Source organism: Heptranchias perlo, chromosome 18, assembly GCF_035084215.1.
Source record: "Heptranchias perlo isolate sHepPer1 chromosome 18, sHepPer1.hap1, whole genome shotgun sequence".
NCBI classification, from domain to species: Eukaryota; Metazoa; Chordata; class Chondrichthyes; order Hexanchiformes; family Hexanchidae; genus Heptranchias; species Heptranchias perlo.
This window is the reverse complement of record NC_090342.1, coordinates 7,343,039-7,368,755: the sequence shown is the minus strand read 5'-3', so window position 1 is coordinate 7,368,755 and position 25,717 is coordinate 7,343,039. Positions and strand designations below refer to the sequence as shown.

Sequence of the window (25,717 nt, the reverse complement as noted above, 5' to 3'; positions counted from 1 at the left end):
AAAGTATTAGAGAAGTTAGTTAAGCTTAAGAAAGATAAAGTGCCGGCGTCTGACGGGATATATCCAAGGATTTGGAGGGAAATGGGGAAAGAAATAGCAGAGGCCCTAGAAATTATATTTCAGGGTTCCATTGAGTGTGAATGTTTGCCGGAGGACTGGTAATTATAGGCCAGTTACTTTAACAACTGTGGTTGGGAAAATTCTGAAATCTTCAATTGAAGTTGAAATTACTAAATATCTAGATAATAAGAAAATAATTAGAAGCAGCTAACACAGATTTCAGAAAGGAAGATCATGCTGGACAAAAGTGACCGAGGCCTTTGAGGAGATGATGGATATGGTGGATGAGGAAAATGCATTGGATGTGGTGGAAATGGATTTCCAGAAAACCTTTGACAAGGCACCACACAGGAGACTATTGGAGAAGATTAAGGGGTGTGGAATTAGGGGGAGGATAGCAAATTGGATGAAAAACTGGTTATAAATGAGGAAACAGCGAACAGGGGTTCAGGGCAGTTTTTCAGAGTGGATGGAAGTGGGTAGCAGTGTCCCACAAGGTTATGCCTGGGGCTGCTTCTGTTCTCTGTGTATATCAATGATTTCGAAATAGGTCTAGATGGAGTGGTGTCCAAATTTACAAATGATAGTAAAATGGGAGGCATAGTAAGCAATTCTGAAGACCAAAGGAAGCAGCAAGGGGATAGTGATAAGATGGTGGAATGGACAGAAAAGTGTGAGGTGGCTTTTTAAAAAAAAAAGTAATTGCGGGGAAATCTGGGTAATGTGGAAGAGCCAAGGGATTTGGGGGTTCATTATGGGGTTCATAATATCACACGATATTAGAAGCAGCACCTCAAGTGACTAATTCCCTTAAAAAAAGCTAATACAACACTGGGTGTATGGCAGGGGGTATAGAATATAAAAGTTGTGATGCAATGATGAATCTATATAAAATCTTAGTAAGGCCACTGTTGGAGTACTGTACACAGTTTTGGGCTCCACAATATAGGAAGGATGTTAAGGGAATAGAGCATATTCACTGGGATGCTGCCTGGTGTGAGGAAATGTGTGAAAGATTTTGGCTGTTTTCATTAGAACAGAAGAGAATACGGGGTGATTTTATAGATTTGTTTAAAATTCTGATTAGATAGAAACAGACTGTTTCCAGTGGTCTAGAATAAAGGGACTTAGATATAAGATTAAATGTAAAAGATTTAGGACAGAGTAGAAGAGTGTTTTTTACATAGTGCATCCACAGCCTCATGACCCTCTATCAAAGTTAGTGACTGAAGCAGGAACCATGTCAACATTTAAGAATAGGTTAGACAGGTTATTGAAGGAAAGGGGGATCAAGGGACACAAGATCATAGTGGGTAAATTGGACGACTGCTTGTAAGAAGGATAAACATTCGCACAGCCTGGTCCTATGTTGCAATTTCAATGTAAAAAAAATATTGCTGTAAAATGCTGCATTGTTCAAATGTGTCTATTTTAAGCCTTTTTCATTATTATTTTTTATTCAAGTCATGCATTTTTGATTGGTGTGCAAATATTTGGTACTGTAATACGATTCTGGTTTCTTCAAGGTTTTCCCACTCTTAATCAGCAGTCCAAAATTGGGGCACTCTGGGAAAAGGTAAGGGCAGCAGAGCAAACGACACATGAAGCTAAACAAATAGCAGAGCTTGCAGAGAAAGATGCCAAGGAAAAAGACAAGGAACTGGGGGAAACGCTGATCCGCCTGAGGGCGTATGAATCTGTAAGTATTCGTAACAAATACACAGATTCCTCTTTTAAAAATTGTATGATTTAAAAAATACAGCATGATTAAAATAAATCCACTGTATGATTGCCGTGAAAGTGATTGTGAACAGTTTTTAATAAGAGTACAGCCTTAAGAAGAACTCCAACAAGCTGAGAACTGTTGTAGTATTTGCAATAAATGCTTGATTTCTCTATAAGGAAAATTCACCAGTCCAGAGCTTCCAGGGTGGAACATTGGACTGATGGAGCACGGGTCAGCATGTGGCTTCCTGTTGGGGACACAGAGGTGGGAAATGTTACCCTAATGTCTGACTCCTTTAATTTTTCAGGATTGAGGTTGCTGCCAAGAATTTCACACAACAAAAACAAATTTAAAATGTTTCATAAAATAAAAATACATAGTGTGTCTAATGCTGCGAATTTGCTCCTAGCTTGTCCTGTGTGCACCCGCTCAGTCCCCAATAAATGCACACCTTTTTGCTCTTTGATATCTAAATTTAAAAAAATCAATGCACACTCTGGTGATATTTTACCAACAATTGTATTATCTTCATTCTAACATTTGTGAAACATTGGGTCTGTGTAATTTCCAATCCACTTATTAGATCTGCTGTAAAAGACCTATTTCTAATTTTCACAAACTCAGTCTCAGTTTCCACTAATTACTTGATTGTCATGTATTTTAAAGATACACAACAAAGACAGCTTTGGCTTGAACGGTCATTTTTCTTACTGTAAAAGTGCACAATGTGCATTAGTAATGTAATTTTAGTTTACTGGTAGCACTCTCGTCTCTGAGTCAGAAGGTCATGGGTTTAAGTCCCACTCCAGAGATTTGAGCACAAAGTCTAGGCTGACCCTCTAATGCAGGGAGTGCTGCACTGTTGGAGGTGCCGTCTTTCAGATGGTACGTTAAACCGAGGTCCCATCTGTCGTCTCAGATGGGCGTAAAGGATCCCATGGCATTATTCGATGAAGAGAAAGGGAGTTCTCCCCAATGTCCTGGCCAATATTTTTCCCTCAACCAACATCACTTTAAAAAAAACACACTGACCCAGAGTTTCTGCTAGACTGCGCTGGCTTTTTCAGCGTAATCCGGCCGAATCAGCGCAAAATATCACAGAATTTCAATTTAAACTGAATAGATCACCCCATAATCTTTTAAACTCAAGGGAAATGCAAGCCCAGTCAATGCAACCTGTCCTCGTCATTTAACCCTTTTAGCCCCAGTATCATTCAGGTATAACAGAAAGGAACTATGAGATAATGGATGGGCTAAAAATTGATGAAGAGGAGGTATTAGAAAGGCTGGCTTTTCTTAAAGTACCAAACCAGATGGGATGCATCCTAGGTTGCTGAGGGAAGTAAGGGTGGAAATTGCAGAGGTGCTGGCCATAATCTTCCACTCCTCCTTAGATATGGGGGTGGTGCCAGAGGACTGGAGAATTGCAAATGTTACACCCTTGTTCATAAAAGGGTGTAAGGATAAACCCGGCAACTACAGGCCTGTCAATTTAACCTCGGTGGTGGGGAAGCTTTTAGAAATAATAATCCGGGATAAAATTAATAATCAGTAGGACAAGTATAGATTAATAAAGGAAAGCCAGCTCGGATTTGTTAAAGGCAAATCGTATTTACTAACTTGATTGAGTTTTTTGATGAGGTAACAGAGAGAGTTGATGAGGGCATTGCGGTTGATGTGTATATGGACTTTTAAAAGCGTTTCATAAAGTGCCACCTAAAAGGCTTATCAGCAAAATCGAAGCCCATGGAATAAAAGGGCCAGTAGCAGCATGGATACGAAATTGCCTAAGTGACAGGAAACAGAGAGTAGTGATGAATGGTTGTTTTTCGGACTGGAGGGAGATGTATAGTGGTGTTCCCCAGGGGTCGGTGCTGGGACCACTGCTTTTTTTGATACATATTAATGACTTGGACTTGGGTGTACAGGGCACAATTTCAAAATTTGCAGATGACACAAAACTTGGAAGTGTGGTAAACAGTGAAAAGGATAGTAATAGACTTCAAGAGGACATAGACGGGCTAGTAGAATGGGTGGACATCGGGCAGTTGAAATTTAACGCAGAGAAGTGCAAAGTTATACATTTTGGCAGGAAGATCGAGGAGAGGCAATGCAAACATAATGGTACAATTCTAAAGGGACCAGGAACAGAGAGATCTGGAGGAAGATGTGCACAAATCTTTGATGGTGGCAGGACAGGTTGAGAAAATGGTTAAAAAAGCACACAGGATCCTAGGCTTTATAAATAGAGGCATAGAGTACAAAAGCAAGGAAGTTATGTTGAACCTTTATAAAACACTGGCTCGGCCACAACTGGAGTACTGTGTCCAATTCTGGGCACTGCACTTTAGGAAGGATGTGAAGGCCTTAGAGAGGGTGCAGAAAAGATTTACTAGAATGGTTCCAGGGATGAAGGACTTAAGTTACATGGATAGACTGGAGAAGCTGGGGTTATTCTCCTTAGATCAGAGAAGGTTGAGAGGAGATTTGATAGAAATGTTCAAAATCATGGGTTTAGATAAACTAAATAAAGGGAAACTGTTCCCACTGAAGGAAGTGTCGAGAACCAGAGGACAGATTTAAGGTGATTGGCAAAAGAATCAAAGGCGAGATGAGGAAAAACTTTTTTACACAGTTATGATCTGGAATGCGCTGCCTGGAAGGGTGGTGGAAGCAGATTCAATCGTGGCTTTCAAAAAGGAATTGGATAAATGCTTGAAGGGAAAAAATTTGCAGGGCTACGGAGAAAGAGCAGGGGAATGGGACTAACTGGACTGCTCTTAAAAAGAGCCAGCATGCGCTCGATGGGCTGAATGGCGGCCTCCTGTGCTGTAACGACTCTATGATTCTATTTACGCTAACCAGTGTAATCCTGCACTAGGGTCACTATGGACTGGAAAATGCTGTTGCAGAGATTAAGGAATGCAAGAACCATATCAAAATCCGAGATCATCAAATTGAAGCAATGACGAGAGAGATCAACAAGCTTGAAATGAAGATTAATGATCTTTTGGATGAAAACGAAAATTTCCGGGAACGTTTAGGTGTGTAACCAGATCGTTAAGATCTTCAGGAGTAGTGATAATAGAAAGTGCTGGGCGGCTTTTTCTCGCTTTGCATATTAGGGTGGTTTCCGACATTGAACTTGAAATGGCAGTGCAATTGGTTCCAAATACAGTGAACTTAAACGAGTAGTTTTAGCAGTTTTCAATGCAAGCACTTGATTGTTTGCAGCTTAACCAGCCCAGTAGTGCACTACGCCAAGATTGTGCTGCTCCATATGGGCTCTCTGGCCACTCCATTGTCCCGGCTCCCATTGTGTTCATTGGAGCCACTCTGGATGCACAGGAACTCTCTCCATCTGCAGAGTGGAATTTGGGGGAGATCAGCAATGGATTGTCTTGAAATGTTTTAAAAAATGTACATTATTGTATGTAGCTCAAATTCATTCTTTTCTGGGGTGGAGCGGGGGTTGGGGGGAGATTATCGGTGTCTGATTTGCAAAAACATGTGCCCATTTAACAAACTATTAATGTTCTTTTTATGAAAAAATACTACAATCTTAGCAAATGAGATATTAGAGCAGTCCAGGATTCGGCAGCAGTGAGGAATGTGCAAATTAACTGAAAAATCTGTATTATTATAAATGCGTGCATTTCCTGTCCACAAACTGTTGTCACAATTTTTGGTCGTGCTTTTATGTCAACATTTAGTATTGAAAATGACCATGTAATCGGATGTAATGAGAATTTCCAGAGTAAACATGTCCCAGTGACACTGTAGTTGCAGCTTAAGGCCACTAGGTGCCGCTGTGGTTCCACTGGAGCTCCGCTGTATCCTCTGGCAGACCATGAACAGTGTCACTGGATAACGAATGGATTTATCTGGTTCCCCTGAGGCTCCCTGACATATACAAGTGGACCAAAAAATAAGTTTGGAAACTCCTGCCCTACACTGTCGTGAGGCCACTTCTTGCAGTACATCACCCTGAAAGTGGAATGCAAATGTACAAATCGATATTTAGTGCCAACGAGTTTTTAAAAAATTCTTTGGTCAATGGAATTGCATTTAGCATTGTCATTACAACTGATACAAACGATGCCAGTAATATTTTGCCCATCATTTCTTGAATGATGTGAATTCTGTTGATGAAGAAAGTTGATAATAAAGTTCCGTTTCTTCTCGCATTAATGAAAAATAATTTGTGCTTAGGCCTCGAACCTAAAGAACTGGTCGATCTGACTGAATTTAAGAAAAGCAAGAACTTGAAACAGCAGCAGTTTCAAGCTGAGAACCAGGTTCTGCTAAAAGAGGTTTGTCAATCGTCTTGTTTACCTTGCTGTTGGTCTGCTACAATATTATGTTTGACTGTTTTATTTAAAAGTCCAAAAACTTACGATGCACATCATTTCAGATTGAACTCCTGGAGGAAGAAAGACTAGAGTTAAAGAGGCAAATTCGCAGGATGGCCCAAGATAAAGGCATACGGGCAAGTGCAGGAGGTAAGCTTTATGCTACGTTTTTGTTTCTACATTGTACAGGACCAGCAACATCATCTAATAGAGAATTATTATCTAATGTATTTGGAATGTGGAATTATGCGAGATAATTCGATTGCAAAAACTGCCTCATGAGCTTTTCAGTTTCTTAAAAAAAAAACACAATTGTGCTTGCTGTCACCATCAGGAGCATGTGCACATTTGTTTCTCTGCTGATGACACTGGGGCAAACCAGTGTCATATTTATGGATCAATTAAAAAGAGGCAACTGAAGCTCCTCCTTCTCTTCAAACTCCACATTTAAATAACACGGTGAATGACTTCACCAGACAAGGTTAAACCTCAAAACGGCAATCGGCTGCCTGACGTTGAGCAGTTGTCAATGTGACAACAGTGATGAGCTGTCCAAAGTAGTGAGATTGCTACTGAGGAGGCTGAGAGAGAGGTTGTTGCGGAGATCTCTGGAGAAGCAGCATAGCCTCAAGCGCGAGAGCTGGGAAGGGAAAGGAAGCATTGTAACCACAGCAACCTATTAACTGCCACTGAACTACCTGTGATAGCTGTGTTTCAGTTGGTAGCACTCTCACTTCTGAGTCAGAAAGTTGTGTGTTCAAGTGTCACTCCAGGGCTGGAGCATATAATCTAGACCGACTGTAAAAGTGCAGTACTGAGGGGGTCCTGCATTGTCAGAGGTGCCGTCCAACAACGGAGATGTCAAACCAAGGACCCGTCTGCCTGTTCCAGTGATTCAAGTGGGAGTTAAAGGTCCCACGGACTTATTTAAAGCAGGGTCATAAAACTTTGGAATGAGAAAAGGCCATTTGACCCATCAAGCCTGCTCTGTACACAGTCCACACATAATATGATCCACAGTCATGATTATTCCTGACCACCTCCCCTGAATCAAACAGATCTATTAATTAATACTCATTAGAATGCAAGGAAGTTCAGCCAACATTGCTTCCTCAACTCACACCAAAAAAATGATTCACTGATCATTCATCTCCTTGCTGTGCACAAAATGGTAGCTGCTTTTGCCTACATAATAACAGTTGCTGCACTTAAAAGTAATTCATTGCATCTGAAGTACTGTGAATTGTTTTTAAGAGACGTGATAAGGTGCCATTTCAATGCAAGTTTTTTTTTTCTTTTTTATCAATAACACAAATAAAATCTGCTCGTACTACATACTGATACAAAGGAGGTAATTTTAACCTGACTCGCCGGGCGGGAAACCCACAGGATCGGGTGGAACACTGGTTTTACATCTCCTGGTTTTAAAGGAGAGTAAAATCGGATGGGGTGTAAAACCAACATTGCACCCGATCCCATCAGTTTCCCGTTGGGCAGGTTAGACTAAAATTACCCTCAAAGTCAAAACACCCTCAGCATGCCACAGATGCCATCGAACCCAATTATCTCTGCACAACAGCACTGTCTAAAAATGGAGCACAAATCTCAATATATGGCAAAGAGATACAACGTGAAGCCAGAAATAATGCATCACTTTCAACAAAGTTTCTAACAAACATATACAGAAAGATACAAGGTAAAACCACACAATAGTACCACAGGAGCTCAACACGATTCTTGACAAATCTCTTCTCTCTACAAACACAAATCCATAAAGAATATGAACCAACAATATTATAAAACAAGAAATGCACATTGGACAAGAGCTAGCAATATTCGGACAAAACCTGAAAGCCAAGCGGATGTGATGAAGGAAACTTGGATTAGGCTGTATTCATGATGCAGACAGTCTAAAATGTAAGAATGAAAAAAAACACTGAGAATAAATTTCATATTGGCAGAATGGGCGTTAAATGAAGTGTTATGTCTCACCATGTTTGACCATTTATTAAATTGACCATATAAGGAAGACATGTCTCTAATCACATGCAAAGAGTAACTGAAACCAGTTCAAACACCCCTAATCCACCAAAACATTATATATTTTTTGATGTGTTTGAAAAGCCCTTTACATTCCAAAAGTAATGAATCATATTTTCTCATCTTATGACTTTTAGGATGTAATTATTTTGATATTTTTGACATCTAATAATGATGTTAGTTGCAGGTAACAGTTTTATGTGTATGAAAGGCAAATTAAAGAGATTAGGAAGGATGTAGTTTTTATATTAATAGTCGCTGTCCTACAGAAACAAGATGTACAAAAGTAACTGTTGTGGTATTTGCATTGAAATGATGAACATCTTTTAATCTTTCAGATGTTTTTTAAAATTGTAAATCAGCTCTGTATACACTTTATACATAAACTTCTTAAGTATAATGAATTGAAATAATACTTTACATGCAACTAATTTACAAAGATTATGAACTTCAATTTAGAATATAGAATTAAATGTTTTTTATTAATGTATTAATTTTGGCCTTGGTCACATTGAGTAAGATGCACAAGTTTTGTCAACATGTTGTACCTTCTAGGACTTTCAACAGTTGATTTGGGGTCAGTGGAGCAGTTTACTGATAGATTGAGTCCAGTTAAAGAATCAGTACTGTTGAGTACTTCCAACTTTGAGGAGTTAAAGAACAAGGTAATAAATATGCTTTGTATTGATATTTTAGTTCATCAAACTTATCAAAATGATGTTGCAGTAACTTTGAATGATGTTGTTAAATAACCCTGACCAGTGTTCGGTCTAAAATGTAACAGGATTATAACTTTCGCAGTCATTGAGTTAACATGCAGGCTGTGCGTGACTGAAATTTACCAGCATGGCTCGTAATGAAATATCAAATCCATTATCCTGAAGTGACAATAATTGTGTTATAGTAGAAAAGCGAACAGAATTTAGTACCTTGACCAGCATAATACGAACAATGACGGACAGGAAAAGACCCTCTGGTCCATCCAGCCTGTCCCACACAATTGTGATAACTTGTTCATCACAATATATACGCTCCCCACCCCACCCGAAACCATGTGATCTCCTGGGAGAGGTGAAAAACCAGATTAAAAACCCAGGCCAATTTGAGGGGGAAAAAAAACCTGGGAAATTCCTCTCCGCCCACCCCCCCACCCCCCCCCCCCCCCCCCCCGGAGATTAAAACGATAATGGAGTACTATATTGGAGCTCCAACACACTTTAGTAGGTTCTGACTTGCAATTTCTCACACTGTGAGCTCCTGATCTCAGATATAGCCAGGTGCTTCCCCTTAGGGAAGGAGAGCAAATTAGGTCAGTGTCTCCAGATCACTCTTGTGCTCCTGCTTGCAACCGGCTATTGAATTGCGACGGTGAAGGAATGGGATCAACTCTCCAGCCTGTTCTCTCAAACAGAGAAATTGTGAGGCATAGGTAGGCTATAAGGAGGGAAAATTGATAAGAGAATAAAATTACTTGTCAAACGACACAACAATGATCATCATGTATCGGAATATTTGCTGTTTTAAAATTGACAATGCTTTCATGGGAGGAAATCATTTTTAAGACGTTAACTTCCTGTTTAAGTAATGTGACAGAGCCAGTTCTCCCATAGTAGATCTAGGGATGTGCTGCAAAATATGTCCGATCTGGGGGACTGGCATGTGTCTTCTCAGTGTACTTCAGACTTAACACATGACCTAGCTATTCTGTTGGTGTGTTGATGCAACACCTAGTGACTTGAGTGTGAGTGTGTGCACGTGTCTCTTTGGTGGCAGTACATCCTCATTGAAAGCACCCAATCACAAGAAGCAGCAGCAAGATAGCTCCTGAATAGAACAGATTCATTGCACACTATGTGTAATGCATTTTATGTAGCCTGTTTTTGATAAGCCATCATGACTGGGCCCAACGGAAACAAGTGAACTGGTATTTCTGAAGGAAGCCAGTCGATTATATCTGGCAGGCTGGATGCGGATGGATTTTTATGTACCATTTGAGTTAAGGATTTGCCCGTGTACTTATATATATAGTAGCAGGAACTGTTGCTTTGTAGTGCCAACCAGAAGATATGAAATAATTGACCATTGATGGTTGATTTAAGATAATTCTGTATCTATTTTCCCTGCTCTTTCAAAAGTTATATCTATTTCTAGCTTACAGATTTTTCTAGGGTACGACCAGGGTTTTGAGAGGAAAGAATCATATAATTTAGAATTACATCTGTTCTGTTTTGATACAGGACAACAGTAGAAACAATGATTTTGACCAGGAAGCAGGAAGAGGCTTTGCTGATGCTCCTCATGACAATGACCACTATAGGGGGAAGGCATTGAGGAGAATGTCCAGCCAGATTTCAGATATTCTTCAGAGGTCTATAGTGCAGTTAGGAGGATGGCAGAGGCAGTCAGAAAAATTTCAGAGGGAGTCTTTGCGTCAGGAAGATTCTGTGGCTTCCCTGAAAGCAAGTCAGTTCCTTCATAGTCCGACCGTGACAGAACATTTTGAAAAGGGAAAGTCTGTTGAGAAGTTACCATCCATTCCGTACAAACATCCGGAAGCTCCAGTCAGGTCACAGCCACCGGAGGGAATTTTGGTAAAGTTACCAGAGATACCAATGAATAATGCAGCAGTGCCACTTGGGCAAACAGATGTTCCCACGCCTGAGAATGTTCAGTCAGTGCAGGTGACAGCTTCTGAAGAGCCAGCAGAGAACTTAACCAGAAACGGAGACCCATTAGATCATCTCCTAGATCACTTGAGGCAAGAACTATCGAGCCTTAAATCACAGGTTAGAAAATAAGTCTTGCAATTTTTGTCAAAGGTTTCTAATTCTGCTAACGTATTGCAAATATTTGAATATGATCAGTGTGGGCATCCTATAATGATAGAACACTACAACATGAGTTTGCTCTTTATACTTCTAAATTACTCCCAGAGCCAAACCTTAAAATCAAATAATGAATCACCCCAATTTCTGCCCTACTGTGGCTTTTATTATAATATGCGTCAACAAATGAGGGTGAAAGTTACACATGACCATCTCTTGGTATGGGCTTCCTCATTCTTTGGTTGGTTTATCCTCCACAAACATGGTCCTTATCCTCCTACCCAATTGTTTGTCTCTAATTTGGAGTCCCATGAACTTATGTTTTAAGAAATTATCCCTTCCATCCTGCCTTAGTTGAAAGGAACTGAGGATCAGCCCATGGTTGTAATATCTGTGCAACATGGGAGCAGGAGGGGAATCATATGGCTGTCACAAATCAAACTCTTAGCGATTGTCCCTTTTGACTTTCGACAGTGAAACCTGCCTTATTGTATGCAGAGGGTGAACTTCGATCAAAATATGAAGAACTCCCCTGGTGTAGGAGCTGAATCTAACTTTTATTGTAAATGCTGTTAACTGCCTTAGTAATGCTTTTCAGAGAATGAGAGGAACTTGGCATTATAAGCGCTCAGTGTATTTTAACAAAGTTAATGTGTGTCTGTAGAATCGTCATATGCACAGTGAGTTACTGAACAAAGAAGGAGAGTACCAGGATGCAAAATTTGAACTCGCCAAGCTCAGCCAGCTAATGACGCAGGTAATACAAGTTACCCACTCAAGACTAGCAAAACCAGGAAGGTGGAAAATCGCTTGAGTGGGTTTTATTGGGTCGTATAGCTGCTTAGGGGAATAGTTTTCTGACAATGCAAATGTAAGCTATTAGAACAGTTCAGGCCATTGCTAAATTCGTCGGGCCTTTTTTTATGCTTTGAAATATTTTTTAAACAATTGCAAGTGTAGAGAGAAATGACCAATATGTCTGCAATTCTTAGACAGTGGGCCCGATATTAGCACCCACTATCGGGTGCGTTCCTGGCGGGGGGGGCTCTGAAAATCAGGGAATCCCAGAGCGGGTCGGGAGCCTGGCTCCAACCCGCCCACTTCCGGGTTCCCCACAGACGCGCTGATGTGCGCGCGCAGCCCCCGCATGTGGGACTCCCGCAGGCAATTAAAGCCGGCGGGGTGCCACTTGACAGTATTTATTGTGGTATTTCAGGTCGTTAACAGACCTGATTAAGGGAATATTTCAGGAGGGGTGGGATTTTAGTAACAACTGGGACTGTTTCCCGTACTGAGGGAAACACTCCCAGTTCAAATAGACGTGTTGCAGCTGTCAGCCTGTGGCAGCTGCAAAGGTCCATTTGACAGGTGGGGTGGGGGGAGACCCTCACTCATTGCAGGAGGCCACTCTGTCACTTTGGACAAAGTTTGGCCTCCACCACCCTCCTCCTACCAATAAAATTCACAAACTTACACACTTACCCCGGGGTCCAGACACATGTACCTACCTACTCAGATGTACATCTTCCGGATGGGGGCCGCTGTAGCTGCAGTCATGACCTCCTCGGAGGGCGAACAGCATCACCGGCCACGCCGTCCACCTCTGACACGTGGAGCTCCACAACACAGTGCTGTGACACATCCACCTGCACAGCAGGAGGGAGGGCAACTGCAGAGACAGATGCCTCGCAGAGGGCACTACCCTCGCCACAGGGTCCACAGACCAAGGCTCAGCTTCCTGGACCTCTCTGAGCAGCAGTGCACACGGAGGCTCAGAGTCACTCGACATGTAGTCGTGGACATCTGCAGCCTCCTTCATGCCAAGCTGCTCCCGGCTGGCCCGAGCACCATCTTCTTACCTGTCGCTGTCAAAGTCACTATTGCCCTCAACAACTTCTCCGCATCCTTCCAGGGTGCCACCGGGGACATCGCCGACGTCTCTCAGTCGTCTGCACAAAAGAGCCCTGCAAATACACCTACACCCACTCTGCAGTGACACAATGGGTGGCATCAGGTGTGGATCTTCATTGTGATCCTCAGGAAAGGGCATTATTGCACAAACCAGACAAGATTCGCAAAGACGTGTCAGTAGTGGTGCCAACATAATATGTAATGTGAGTTGGTCAGAAATTAAATATAAGTAAAAACCATGACAAACCCTCAAACACCCTTGTGCATCCCCTTCATGCTCACAACACGTTTGCCTTGCGCTTCCTACTGCACATATGTGATGCATGCCCTGTGGCTGCAGCACAGGTAGTGGCAGGTTGAGTGAGGCTGACCGTGAAAGAGATGCATGAGAGGGTGAGTATGAGATAGAGCCATGAGACTGTATGAGGATTGGGTTGAGTGGTAGTGGCGGGATGAGTACTGACAAGGTGAGTAAGTGCAGGTAAGATGAGGATGAGGTTTGAGTGGGTGTGAGGGGTGATGTGACAGAGTAGTGTTGGCAGTGCAGAAGGAGATGTGGGGTGGGGACGGTGATGTGGCAGACGGAGTGTAGGGGAATGAGTAAGTGTACTCATTTTGGCTGACCTACTTAGGTCATTGCAGCGCCTCCTGCACTGTATGCAGGTGCGCGATATGTTGGTGGTGCAGGTGACCTCCTCTGCCACCTTGAGCCAGGCCTTCTTGGTGGCAGAGGCAGGCCGCTTCCTCCAGCCCACTGGGGGGAAGATCTCTGTCCTCCACCTCCTCCTCACCCCATCCAATAAGAGCTGGAGTGAGGCATCATTAACCTGGGAGCAGCCTTTCCCCTGGGCTGCTCCATGCTGTAATTTTTCCTATTTCTTGCAGCATCAGTCAGTGGAGGACTGCCCCTTTAAATAGAGCTCCTCCAGCTGACAGATCTTACTGCACATGCGCAGTCCGCCCGACGCGCAGATCAGCAGCGGGGAACCCGGAAGACCAGGTAAGTGGCTCCAATTAGGCTGCGATCGCGTGCGGGGCAGACTGATTTCACCGGGCACGTTAACCACGCGCCCAATAGACCCCCCCGCCGCAAACCCGCAGCCCTGGTAATATCGAGCCCAGTGTATTAGAAATAAATGTATTTATTTTGTGCATTGCTACCCAGAATGAATATATTTTGAGAGAACTGGAAGAAAAGGAGAAAGAACTGGAAAAAAGAAAGACAGAAATTGCTCTGCTAAAAGCAAATGGTAAGCTCTTTTTAAAAAAAAAATTAAAATTGTTTGCTGTTACCTGTATATGAAAGACAAGTTAGATAAGTAAGTTTTCTTCTTCTATGTTTTTGTCTGATGAATCCTTGATTAGTGTGATTTATATTGTAGAAACCTTGCACCTGCCACATGTCCATAGGGCATAAACAATGCCAATTATCATAGAATCATAGAATCATAGAAGTTACAACATGGAAACAGGCCCTTCGGCCCAACATGTCCATGTCGCCCAGTTTATACCACTAAGCTAGTCCCAATTTCCTGCACTTGGCCCATATCCCTCTATACCCATCTTACCCATGTAACTGTCCAAATGCTTTTTAAAAGACAAAATTGTACCCGCCTCTACTACTGCCTCTGGCAGCTCGTTCCAGACACTCACCACCCTTTGAGTGAAAAAATTGCCCCTCTGGACCCTTTTGTATCTCTCCCCTCTCACCTTAAATCTATGCCCCCTCGTTATAGACTCCCCTACCTTTGGGAAAAGATTTTGACTATCTACCTTATCTATGCCCCTCATTATTTTATAGACTTCTATAAGATCACCCCTTAACCTCCTACTCTCCAGGGAAAAATTGCCTCAAATACTCCAGTGATGAGAAATAGACTAAACCCAAACTGCTATCTGTTGAGCATTAATGTCCTACCGACTACAAATCTCTCAAGGCTGGAAAACAACTGTTGCTGACGCTGTCGTGTGAATGGAGTTGCATCAAATTTCAAATCAAATCAAGTTTGAATTTGATACTCGTGTTAAGTGTTAGTACGACAACATCACTGACAGTAATTTCCAGGCTGATCTGTCTGTTTGAACAAAAGCTCCATTCAGAAAACACACAGTCAGTGAACAATGAGAAACTGTCACAAAACCAACCAATCAAATGACTGAAACTTTTTATCCAAGTGTTTTGAGTGGCCATCTTGGTCCCCCACTACCTCCCTATCTATCTATTATATAATAACATCATATCTCATATCTCACGATATAAAAATAGCATTTATATATAGTATATAATAAAGACATAAACAAATTAAACATTCAGTTACCCATAAACCTACCCCATTGACTGTTGGAAATCTCCAGCAGTTTTTCTTCCCATGGGTATTTCCCTCCCTCAGAGCTTTGGGACTTGCTTGCGTTGAGTTCTATTTCTGAAGCTTGAAGCATCCTAGCTGATTTTTTTTTCCCTCTGTATATGTGACCCCTCAGTGACAGCCTCCCATAGGCAGTTCTGCATCATGTCTTTCTATATTTGTTGGGATAAATAATCAAAGGCAAATGAATCCTACCAATTTCAAAGCAGTCAGACTGCTTGTTTGGCATCAAGTTCTGGAAGGGTCACAATTTCCTTCAGCTCAACATCACAGAGACCGAAGCTATCGTCCTTAGCCCCCACCACAAACGCTGCTTCCTTGCGCTTGACTTGTCCCATCCCCGGACACTTTCTCAGGCTGAATCAGACAATTCACAGTTTTGGTATCCTGTTCCACCCTAAGCTGATGGCCAAGACAGCTTATTTTTACCTCTGCAACATTGTCCATCTCTGCCCCTATCTCAGCCCCTCCACCACTCAACATCATGTAACAACCCTCCATAAATCCCATCCTGTACTAAGTCCCGCTCACCCATCATTTCTGTCCTCATTGACCTACACTGTCTCCCTATCCCAATGCATTCAGTTCAAAATCTTTGTTCTTGTCTATATTCCCTCCGTGGGTTTACCCACACCATCTCTACAATCCTCTCCCAATGTATTGTATTATTCGAACACTCCGTTCCTCTATCAGTGGCTTTTGTGCATTCACCCTCCCTCTGACCCATCATTGGTGGCAGAGCTTCGAGCTGCGTTGGTCCTACTTTTGGAACTTTCTCCCAAAATCTCCCTGCCTGTGCACCTAAAAGTCTCCTTAGTATCCATCCTTTCAACCATTCCTAATCTCTTCCTTCCTAGCTTAGCACCCATTATCATCATGTCAATTTGTGAAGCACCTTGGGATGTTTTTTAAACCAAAAACACTATATAAATTTAAGTTGTTGACGACAAACTTTCTATGATATGAAAATGTTAACGTAAAAACTCATGCCGGTGGCTTGGCAATGTCAGTGCTATTTGAGGCCACTAATCTTGAGAATTGGGGTAGAGAGGTTGCACAGTATCAGATCTGAGCAGAACGTACCTTCAGTGCATCTTCAAAGTCAGTAAGAGTGAGGTGGTACATTTTGGTAAAAATAGAATAATTATACTTTGAATCGAGGAAGGCTGGGTGTTGTGGAAGAGCAGAGGGATTTGGGGGGTTCATGTTTCACAAGACATTAGAAGCAGACCTCAAGACGATAAGACCATATAAAAAGCTAATGAAATAATAGGTTTTATGGCAAGACGTGCAGAACATAAAAGTCGAGATGTAATGGTGAATCTAAATAATTCCCTCTAATAGAGCAGAGGGTCGGCTTTTGGTGTGAAAGCTGGTAAAGCATGAACTTGTCTAGATGCAGAAAATTGTTTTTGAATCGAGTTTACTGTGTGGAGGGGGAAATAACTAAATTCACATTACAATCGATTAGATTTGTTATAGTTTTTCGAGTGCTCCCAGATGGCCACCTCCCCTAGTGCATTCCCTGATCTCTCCCAGTGCACCCAGGCTCAAGCATCTAGTTTGCAGAATAGCAGGTGGTGGGAATTATGCCATAACTAATACGCTTTGACATCTAACAGTAAATAATGTACAGTGTAATATACATATACCTCCAACTCACCATGAGCGGTGTCACAGGACATGTTCCAGTGATGTACAGACTCGAGGGGCTGACTGGCCTACTCCTGTTCCCACGTACCTGAATTACTCGCTTTGTAAACATGCATGTATCAGTAAGATTTATATTCCACCAACTAAATCAGACTGGCAACTGTTAGTCCTTTACTAATGTGAGTAATATTGTTTTTTTATAGTAAAAAATGTGGTAAAAGAAAATAAACAGTTTGAGGATGGTATGAAAGAGATTTTACAAGCCATAAAGGATACACAAAAGGAAACTGTTCCAACAGGAGAGGAAGAAATCCTAAAGATAGAAAGTCTGGAGCGACTAGTTAATGTAAGTAGCATCATCCTTCTGGAGTTCTAATTTCACTGGTTAATGTACTGATGCAGTAAGAGGTGTTTGTTTCACATTGTGCACTGACACTTGAAAGGCCTCAGCCATTAATTGGCAAAAGGACCAGAGGCGAGATGAGGAGAAATTTTTTTATGCAGCGAGTTATGATGATCTGGAATGCACTGCCTGAAAGGGCGGTGGAAGCAGATTCAATAGCAACTTTCAAAAGGGAATTGGATAAATACTTGAAGGGGAAAAATTTGCAGGGCTCTGGAGAAAGGGCAGGGAAATGGGACTAATTGGATAGCTCTTTCAAAGAGCCGGCACAGGCACTATAGGCCAAATGTCCTCTTTCTGTTCTGTATCATTCTATGATTGTATGATTTCCTACTTGGCAACAAATTTGTGCCGTAAGCTCAAGAGCCAAGAAGCGATTCTGTATTTACATCCAATGTTGTTCTGTAAAGTAAACAAGAATGGTCGATATGTTGATAGAGTGGGAGGAGGCTCATGGACCAGTTGGGCCGAATGGCCTGTTTCTGTGCTGTAACATTCTATGTAATAAAATGTAAATGTGACTGGTCACAGAAAAAACACTGTATGATGCTAATAACAAATGTAAGGTACCGTCAGATTTCTTTCATTCCTATTATATCTCTCGTGGCATTGCTCGCAGGTAGTCTATGCTTCAGACCCCAACTGCTGCTGGGCTGGCTTCCAAGATGGTCCTGATTCCTGCTGGCCACCTTACCTGGCCTGATTGCCCTGGTCTACTGACATGGCGCTGGATATTTCTACTCATCAATCATTGTCTCTCTCACTCTTCATCCATCTCTCTCTTTTTCTCCATCTATCTATCTCTTCGTCTCTCTCTTCTTCTATTTCTCTCTCCACATTCCTGACACGCTGACTTTTGCAGTCTAAAAAATATTGAAGTATTTTGAGGCCTCTCCACCCACCTGAAAACCTCATTGTACCTGCTAATTTGAATCAATTACATGCAGATTTGCCCTACTCTGAAGTCTGCGATTTTTCTCAGCTGATTACTCCATTTGTGCTGCTTACTCTATAAAGCAGGCAGTGGAGTTGGCTTCTCAAAAGTGAATAGTTTTACATCCCTAGGCAGTGTACTCCATTATTATAACCAGGAAATCAACTGAGGCATCATTGTAGTGTATTCCATCTGTATTGGACCCAACATGGCCAGAGCTAAAACTAAAGTTGTAGGTACGTAATGCTGTCGTGCTTGCTATATTTTTATTTGGTTGTGAAACTTGGACTCTTAGAAACATAGAAAATAGGAGTAGGAGTAGGCCATTCGGCCCTTTGAGCCTGCTCTGCCATTCATTATGATCATGGCTGATCCTCTATCTCAATACCATATTCCCGCTCTCTCGCCATACCCCTTGATGACCTTTGTGTCTAGAAATCTATCTAGCTCCTTCTTAAATATATTCAGTGACTTGGCCTCCACAGCCTTCTGTGGTAGAGAATTCCACAGGTTCACCACCCTGAGTGAAGAAATTTCTTCTCATCTCAGTCCTAAATGTCCTACCGGTATCCTGAGACTGTGACCCCTCGTTCTGGACCCCCCCCCCCCGAGCCAGGGGAAACATCCTTCCTTGCCATTGGCATGTGAAGCAGCTTGAAAGATTTCACCAAATGTGTGTAGGATCTCTGCTACAAGTTAAGTGGCAAGACGGAGTGATGACCACTGAGGTCTGTACTGCGCCAGCACTGATAGCATCAGGATCGTAGTTACGCAGGTCCAATTCTAGTGGGGCATGCTTGCTGTCCAGAAGATAGAGGAACAGCTTCCCAAAGCTATATTGTAGAGGGTCAGAGAAAGCGTTTCAGAGATAACCGAAAACAAAAACTTAGGGACTGGGACGTTCATTCAGAAACCTGGGGAAAAATTTAGCCAACAGTTGCACATTCTTGAACTTTGCGGTGAAGCTTGGCACCATACACACAGAAGAAGAAAAGTGTAGTCGCATAAAGGTAAATGAGCAACAACTGGCAGATAGAAATGGAAATATGATACCAGTGGCCATTAATGTATATTGTGCATTGGTCTATGGAGCTACTCTTGCATCGCTGACTGTAACTTGTTCCTATATATGCGTTGTGGTGATATTTGTTCAAAGTGACTTTGTCTTGTTATCTTGGTTTAAAGTGCAGCATGTACTGACGTGCTAATCAAGCTGCTCCAAAATATTGTTTCAGGCAATCGAGACGAAGAATGCAACAGGTATATTTGACGCCAGTGTCCACCTAAAAGCTCAGGTTGACCAGTTGACCGGGAGAAATGATGAACTTCGACAGGAGCTTAAAGAGGCTCGAAAGGAGGCTGGTATAGCTGGCAATCAGCTGGAGAAAGCCAGTGAAAGGGTTTGTACACAAAATCTATGTTAGTGTGGTGCTTAACCACCTTGCATTTCACAACAGAATCAAGGAATTATATATGAGATATACTAATATTGTCAAGGGTGGGAGGGGGAGTAAAAGTAAATCCACAAGTGACATTGTGGCTGCCTAAACTCCCAACCTTGAAGACCATGGACTCTGCAATCTGAACAGCGTGAGGTAGGAGTTACAAGTGGAACTGTTCTCGTATGCACTCACGTGGAATTCCTCTGTGCACAGGTTACCAGTTCAGTTCAGCTCTACAAAATGTTAGTAGGTTATCAGCACACATTTAAAGCGAACATTAAATAATAAGTTTAAGTATAAATACTCGGGTGAAGGAAGATCATTTATGTATAATTGTATTTCCCAAACCCGCGACCTCCACCACCAAGAAGGGCAAGGGCAGCAGTTGTATGGGAACACCATCACTTCCAAGTTCCCCTCCAAGTCACACACCATCCTGACTTGGACATATATCGGTTGTTCCTTCATTGTCGCTGGGTCAAAATCCTGGAACTCTCTACCTAACACCACTGTGGGAGCACCTTCACCACATGGACTACTGCTGTTCAAGAAGGTGGCTCACCAACGCCTTCCCAAGGGCAATTAGGGATGGGCAATAAATGCCGGTCTTGCTAGCGACGGCCATATCCCAAGAATTAATGTTTTTTTAAAATTTCCTTACAGTGAAGTGCCTTTTTCTCTTTTTTTTTTAGATTACACGCCTGGAAAGTGACTTAACTCTAACGCGTCAATCAGGAGGATGCAGTGTTCTGTTCCAACCTCTCACTCTACCAGAAGGAATGGTGCTCTCCAGTACTGATGTCATCAACACCCTTAATGAATATTTGGTACAGCTTCTGCAGGTATGCAAACTTTGCCTGTTTGAATTAATAGTTAATACTATATTCTAACACCTTATTCTGTTACGATCTTTCAAAATGTAAAATCTCATGAATGCCTGGTTGTGACAGTACTGATCATCAATTTGTAATATGAAGAACGGTAGAAAATTGAGAGTTCAGAGGTTGATGTCAATGTCTGTTTCCCAGAGGCTCTCCATATTGTGGGAAGCAAAATATACCAATTTTTTGGTATAGGTTTTATTGTTTTACTGGTAGATTAATAAATAGACCAGTGGTTGCTTGAGAGTAATAAAGATATAATCCAATCAAAGGGAATTTGATGATATAGTAAAACCTAACATTTTGAAAGAGCGATCCAGTTAGTCCCATTCCCCTGTTCTTTCCCCAGAGCCCTGTAAATTTTTTGCCTTCAAGTATTTATCCAATTCCCTTTTGAAAGTTACTAGTGAATCTGCTTCCACCACCCTTTCAGGCAGTGCATTCCTAACCTATCTTGTTTTTGCCTCCTTTGAAAATAAATTATTTTCTGTGCAATTTTCATTCCCTGTCCTCTACCAATTCGGCTGCTGACGACTAGTAGATAAGAGTGGTAGGGTTAACTAGCTCACCGTTTATTTTTGTTTTGTGGTTCCCCAAAACAGCTCAGTGGGGACAAGTACCCCGTCCTGCTCAGTGCTCTCCACTGATGCCTGAGTGGCATGAGTCTGCATGCCACCTCTCTCTGCCACATCACAAACCTTTTTGAAATAGGAATATTCCCTCCCACCGTTTAACCTTTTTACTAGCAAAGTTGTTCTCAGCAGAGTCGTTTTTTTATATATTGGCGGCTTAGGAAATCTCAAATAAAGAGAAGGAAGGGAAGAAACTGCAAGAAGCAGCTGAAGATCACAAACGCAAATTTGCAGTAATTCGTCATCAACAAGGATTGCTCTACAAAGAATATCAAAGGTACCAAACAGAAATCATTTCTCAATATGCATGATTCATGATTCACATTCTGAATACTCCCATATTGGTTTATTTTGTTATTTTAATTGAAACCCAGGCACCAGAGCCCACCAATTAAAATACTGGTTTTGAACGATGGAATTAAATATGGTTATCATCAATTATGTTACTATACTACTACTAAATTCCCATCCGTCAGCGCAGCAGTGAATTAAGTCACTCCACTTTTAGCGGTTCTGAACTAGCTAGGCCGCATCTGTCCTCTGTGTCCCTTCCTGCAACGAGTCGCTCTCGACATTGTCTGTCTATCCAGCTCTTCCTTGGTCTTCCTCGGCTTCTTGTCACTGGGTGAGCCCTGAAAGTGGCACCTCTGCACATTAAACAACCGCCCCAGAAGGGTGGTTTGACCGACGTTTGGTTCTGACCACTCACCCAGGCCCTCACTAGTGCCATACCCCGGGAACCATGCCTCGGTTGGCATGGTAAACCTAATGAAAGTAGCCGAGGAGTAATGGCTGAGCACTTGGGAGGGTCCTAGACCTCTGGAACCAAATGAATTACCGGAGGATGAGAAAGGCAATTCATGCCGGATGGGTCATCGCCTGGTTAAACAAGGACCACGCTTACCATTCAGGAACCGAGGCAGGAGAGGAAATCTTTTAATTGGTACAAACCATCATGTTGCTATAGCTAACTTGAAAATCATGACTGATATTCTTTTGTACAGTGAAAGAGAATCTTGGCAGAAGGATATTGAAAAAATTGAAGGAGAAAAGAAAAAGCTTGAGGATTTAAAGGAACAAGATCGTGTAAAAATTGAGGAATACAATGTAAGTGTTACACAAATCATTAAAAGCTAGTGCACGGGTACAAATAGTAATCAAAAAGACTAATGAATGTTGGCCTTTATCTCAAGGCGGTTGGAATAGAAGGGGGAAGAAGTGATGCTTCAGTTGTACAGAGCCTTGGCCAAGCCCCATCTGGAGTTCTATTTTGGGCACCATACCTCAGGAAAGATATATTAGTCTTGGTACAGTTCAGATTCACCAGAACGATAAAGTGTTAAATTATGAGGACAGGTTGCCTAAACTTTGTTTGTATTCCCTTGAATTTAGAAGGTTGAGGGGTGATCTAATTGAGATGTTTGAAATGATTGAGGGATTTGATAGGGTAGGTACATTTCCTCTGGTAGGGGAAACCAGAACAAGAGGGCATAATGTTAAAATAAGAGCTAGGTCATTTAGGAGTGAAATCAGAAAGCACTTTTTTACACACAGGGTAAATCTGGAACTTTCTTCGCCCAAAAGGCTGTGGGGGGGTTAGTTGAAATTTTCAGGACTGAGATAGATAGATTTTTGTTCGGTAAGGGTATCAACAAATATGGAACAAAGGCGGGTAAATGGACTCGAGGTACAGATCAGCTAATATCTAACTGAATGGAGGAATAGGCTCAAGGGGCTGAATGGCCTTCTGTTCCTGTGTTTCTATGTTCGATGTTGTGCAAGCACCCGCTCCCCAGGTTATTAAAATTAGGGAAACATCCCCTGACCTGGCATACTGTGGTGGGGTCAGCGCCAGAGGTTCCCAATAGAGACATCCCAACACTTAGCACCAGGATGTCGCCTCCATGGATTTTTGTGAGAATAATCTGGTTTATTTTCTCTTTCCAAGTCTGCAAACTTTTTTTAGCTTTTTTTTTTAAGAATATGTAGTACAGTTGATGCAAATAGATTAGCAGTCGGTGAGATTTTTATGTCCAAATATGTGGCTCTAATACGTAAACTGGCTATAATTTATGATTTATACCACCACACCATTGGGAAATTTAAAAATTGCAGCATAGATCAACATAAAATATATTGACCTTGGAATTGCATCATGCAGTGCTGTTTTTCGGGTGCTACAGGGGCATGTAAGGCCCCAAAATGTCGGACAGGAAGCCCAATATCAGGGGCGCCCCAGACCATACCATTCTGGTGCAGGATATGTACCCTGCACGCCAGAAGTGGGTGTGCCCAAATTTTTAGGCAATTGTCTTATAGTTTTGTTTTTGTCCATATCAAATTATAAATCATATTGTGTAATTTTTTAACCATTCTCCACTTCTAAATTAGCAACTACTAGAAACACTTCAGCTGGATCCTGACGAAATCAAGAAAAAACTTGCAGGAATTACTAGCAAATTAACCGTTCTGCGGGTAAATGAAAATTCCTTAACGAGGCGCTACACAACCTTGCTGGAAATGGAACAGCACCTAAGAAAAGAAAATAACAAGCTCAAGAACGAAATAATAGCCATGGAGGCAGCTGTTGGTGAAAGAATTGGATACCTGCAGCGATTCAAGGCACGTACCGATTTTAAAAGCAGAAGGAAAATAAAATGGAAACCTGTTCCTTGGATTTTTCTCCAATGTAAATTCAAGATGTGAATAATTGAGTTTATATTGGTGGTGACTAGTGCACCAGCTTAGTCTTACAAATTCAGGTCTGCCGTAGATACCTTCTCAATTCTATGGTATCAGTCGCTTTCAATAAGTGATTTGAGTGTCTTACTCACACTGCCCTATATCTACTGTACAACTTTGTCACATGGGGGTATAATAGTACTATCTCCTTATGACCTGAACCAGACATTCGTGTCGTTCACACCTGAGTTTCTTCAATTTTTCCAAAGTTGGACTGAGCAAACACTTGATGACACCAGGCAAGATATGAATCAATAAGTTACTTGATTTCACAGTAAGGTGAACATACAAAACAGCAGTTATTATCAAACTCACCTAATTCAATCAGTACAACTTATCTTTGCATAATATTACAAAATAAAAAATGTGCCATATTTCCCAATATCACTGGGTCATCTTACTTGACTTAAAGAAGATGACTTCTAACTGTCCTCCCTCCTAGCTTTCCCTTTAAAAACCAGGCTGACTGCCTGTGTCCCTGTCTCTGCATTTTATCTCCCTTTATCTCCCTAGTCAGAGAGAGATTACAGACAATCCAATAATTGGATGTGATGTGTTTTCCAATTGCTGAGAGAAGCTAATGGATTGCTTATTATTTACAATCTATGGAGAAACAGCATCAAAGCTAGCTCATTAACACCTTAACAACTCATCATCTCAGAGTCTTTTTTAAACTTGCGTGAATCACTGTGTTTTAAAACACCCTTTTTTCCAAAGCCTTTCTGTGGAAAAATGTTCAAAAAGGTTCTGAAGCACAAATCTCTGTTCTATTTGTGCTTATATTTCTAACTCACTAGTTTGTCCAGTTTGAATTTCATGGGTCAGGAGGAATGCACTTAGTATGGTTGCCTCATTCATCTCAGAACACCAAGATCTGTTAGTGTTTGCAGCCTAAAAATGCAGATTAGCGGAAACATTCATTTAAGCTTTAAACGTGGCTCCGGGGGCCCATGTTATTCACTTCGAGGCTCGTGATGACAAAAAATTCACCTACTAGTCTTGGGGAAGGAATGGAAATTTTACTGAAGTATCATGATACTGAAATAATAACATTAACAAAATATCTTTGTCATAGCCTCTGTTTTTGAAGATCATTAATTACCAACTTCACTTTGGGCTGTCGTGCTTTTAATGAAAGCACAGACTACATTACAGTGTCCCTTTTTGTTTTGTATTGTAAAAAGTTGTAGTGTTTATCTGTTTGCTATATAATCTGTTTCTAGGACATGGCTGCTTTTAAAATCGCTGCATTGCAGAAAGCTTTGGATGAGAGCACACCTTTATCAGATCTGGAACGAGCTAACAAACAATATAATGAACTCACAGCTAAGTATAGGGATCTGCTGCAGAAAGACAACCTGTTAGTCCAGAAAACCACTAATCTAGAACATTTGGAGGTAGGCAAATAACTACAATTTTTAAAATATTGTAACTGAGGTAATTGTTTTCACTTTTGCTTCTCAAGTATAACAGGGAAAGGTATGTGAGTAATATGGAATCGGTGTTGGTGACGTAATACTCAACATAGAATCGTACAGCACAGAAGGTGGACATTCGGCCCATTGTGCCTGTGCCGGCTCTTTGAAAGAGCAATCCAGTTAGTCCCATTCCTCTGCTCTTTCCCCATAGCCCTGTAATTTTCTCCACTTCAAGTATTTATCCAATTCCCTTTTGAAAGCGACTATTGAATCTGCTTCCACCGCCCTTTCAGGCAGTGCATTCCAGATCATAACAACTCGCTGCATAAAAA

The 25,717-nt window shown here is 41.7% G+C and overlaps 1 protein-coding gene across 3 annotated transcripts in view; it reads left to right on the top strand.

Annotated features, from left to right (window-relative positions):
• cep290 (centrosomal protein 290) overlaps nucleotides 1-25,717 on the top strand; it is a 99,632-nt gene that overhangs the window by 17,449 nt on the left and 56,466 nt on the right. For all 3 annotated transcript variants that reach the window (XM_067999308.1, XM_067999307.1, XM_067999309.1), the window contains exons 13-26: nucleotides 1,587-1,759; nucleotides 4,668-4,830; nucleotides 5,999-6,099; nucleotides 6,201-6,288; nucleotides 8,734-8,843; nucleotides 11,668-11,760; nucleotides 14,080-14,164; nucleotides 17,137-17,279; nucleotides 19,506-19,670; nucleotides 20,405-20,554; nucleotides 21,387-21,502; nucleotides 22,230-22,332; nucleotides 23,617-23,847; nucleotides 25,191-25,364. In XM_067999308.1, coding sequence (XP_067855409.1) covers nucleotides 1,587-1,759; nucleotides 4,668-4,830; nucleotides 5,999-6,099; nucleotides 6,201-6,288; nucleotides 8,734-8,843; nucleotides 11,668-11,760; nucleotides 14,080-14,164; nucleotides 17,137-17,279; nucleotides 19,506-19,670; nucleotides 20,405-20,554; nucleotides 21,387-21,502; nucleotides 22,230-22,332; nucleotides 23,617-23,847; nucleotides 25,191-25,364 — 1,895 coding nt within the window. The remainder of the gene's footprint in view (nucleotides 1-1,586; nucleotides 1,760-4,667; nucleotides 4,831-5,998; nucleotides 6,100-6,200; nucleotides 6,289-8,733; nucleotides 8,844-11,667; nucleotides 11,761-14,079; nucleotides 14,165-17,136; nucleotides 17,280-19,505; nucleotides 19,671-20,404; nucleotides 20,555-21,386; nucleotides 21,503-22,229; nucleotides 22,333-23,616; nucleotides 23,848-25,190; nucleotides 25,365-25,717) is intronic.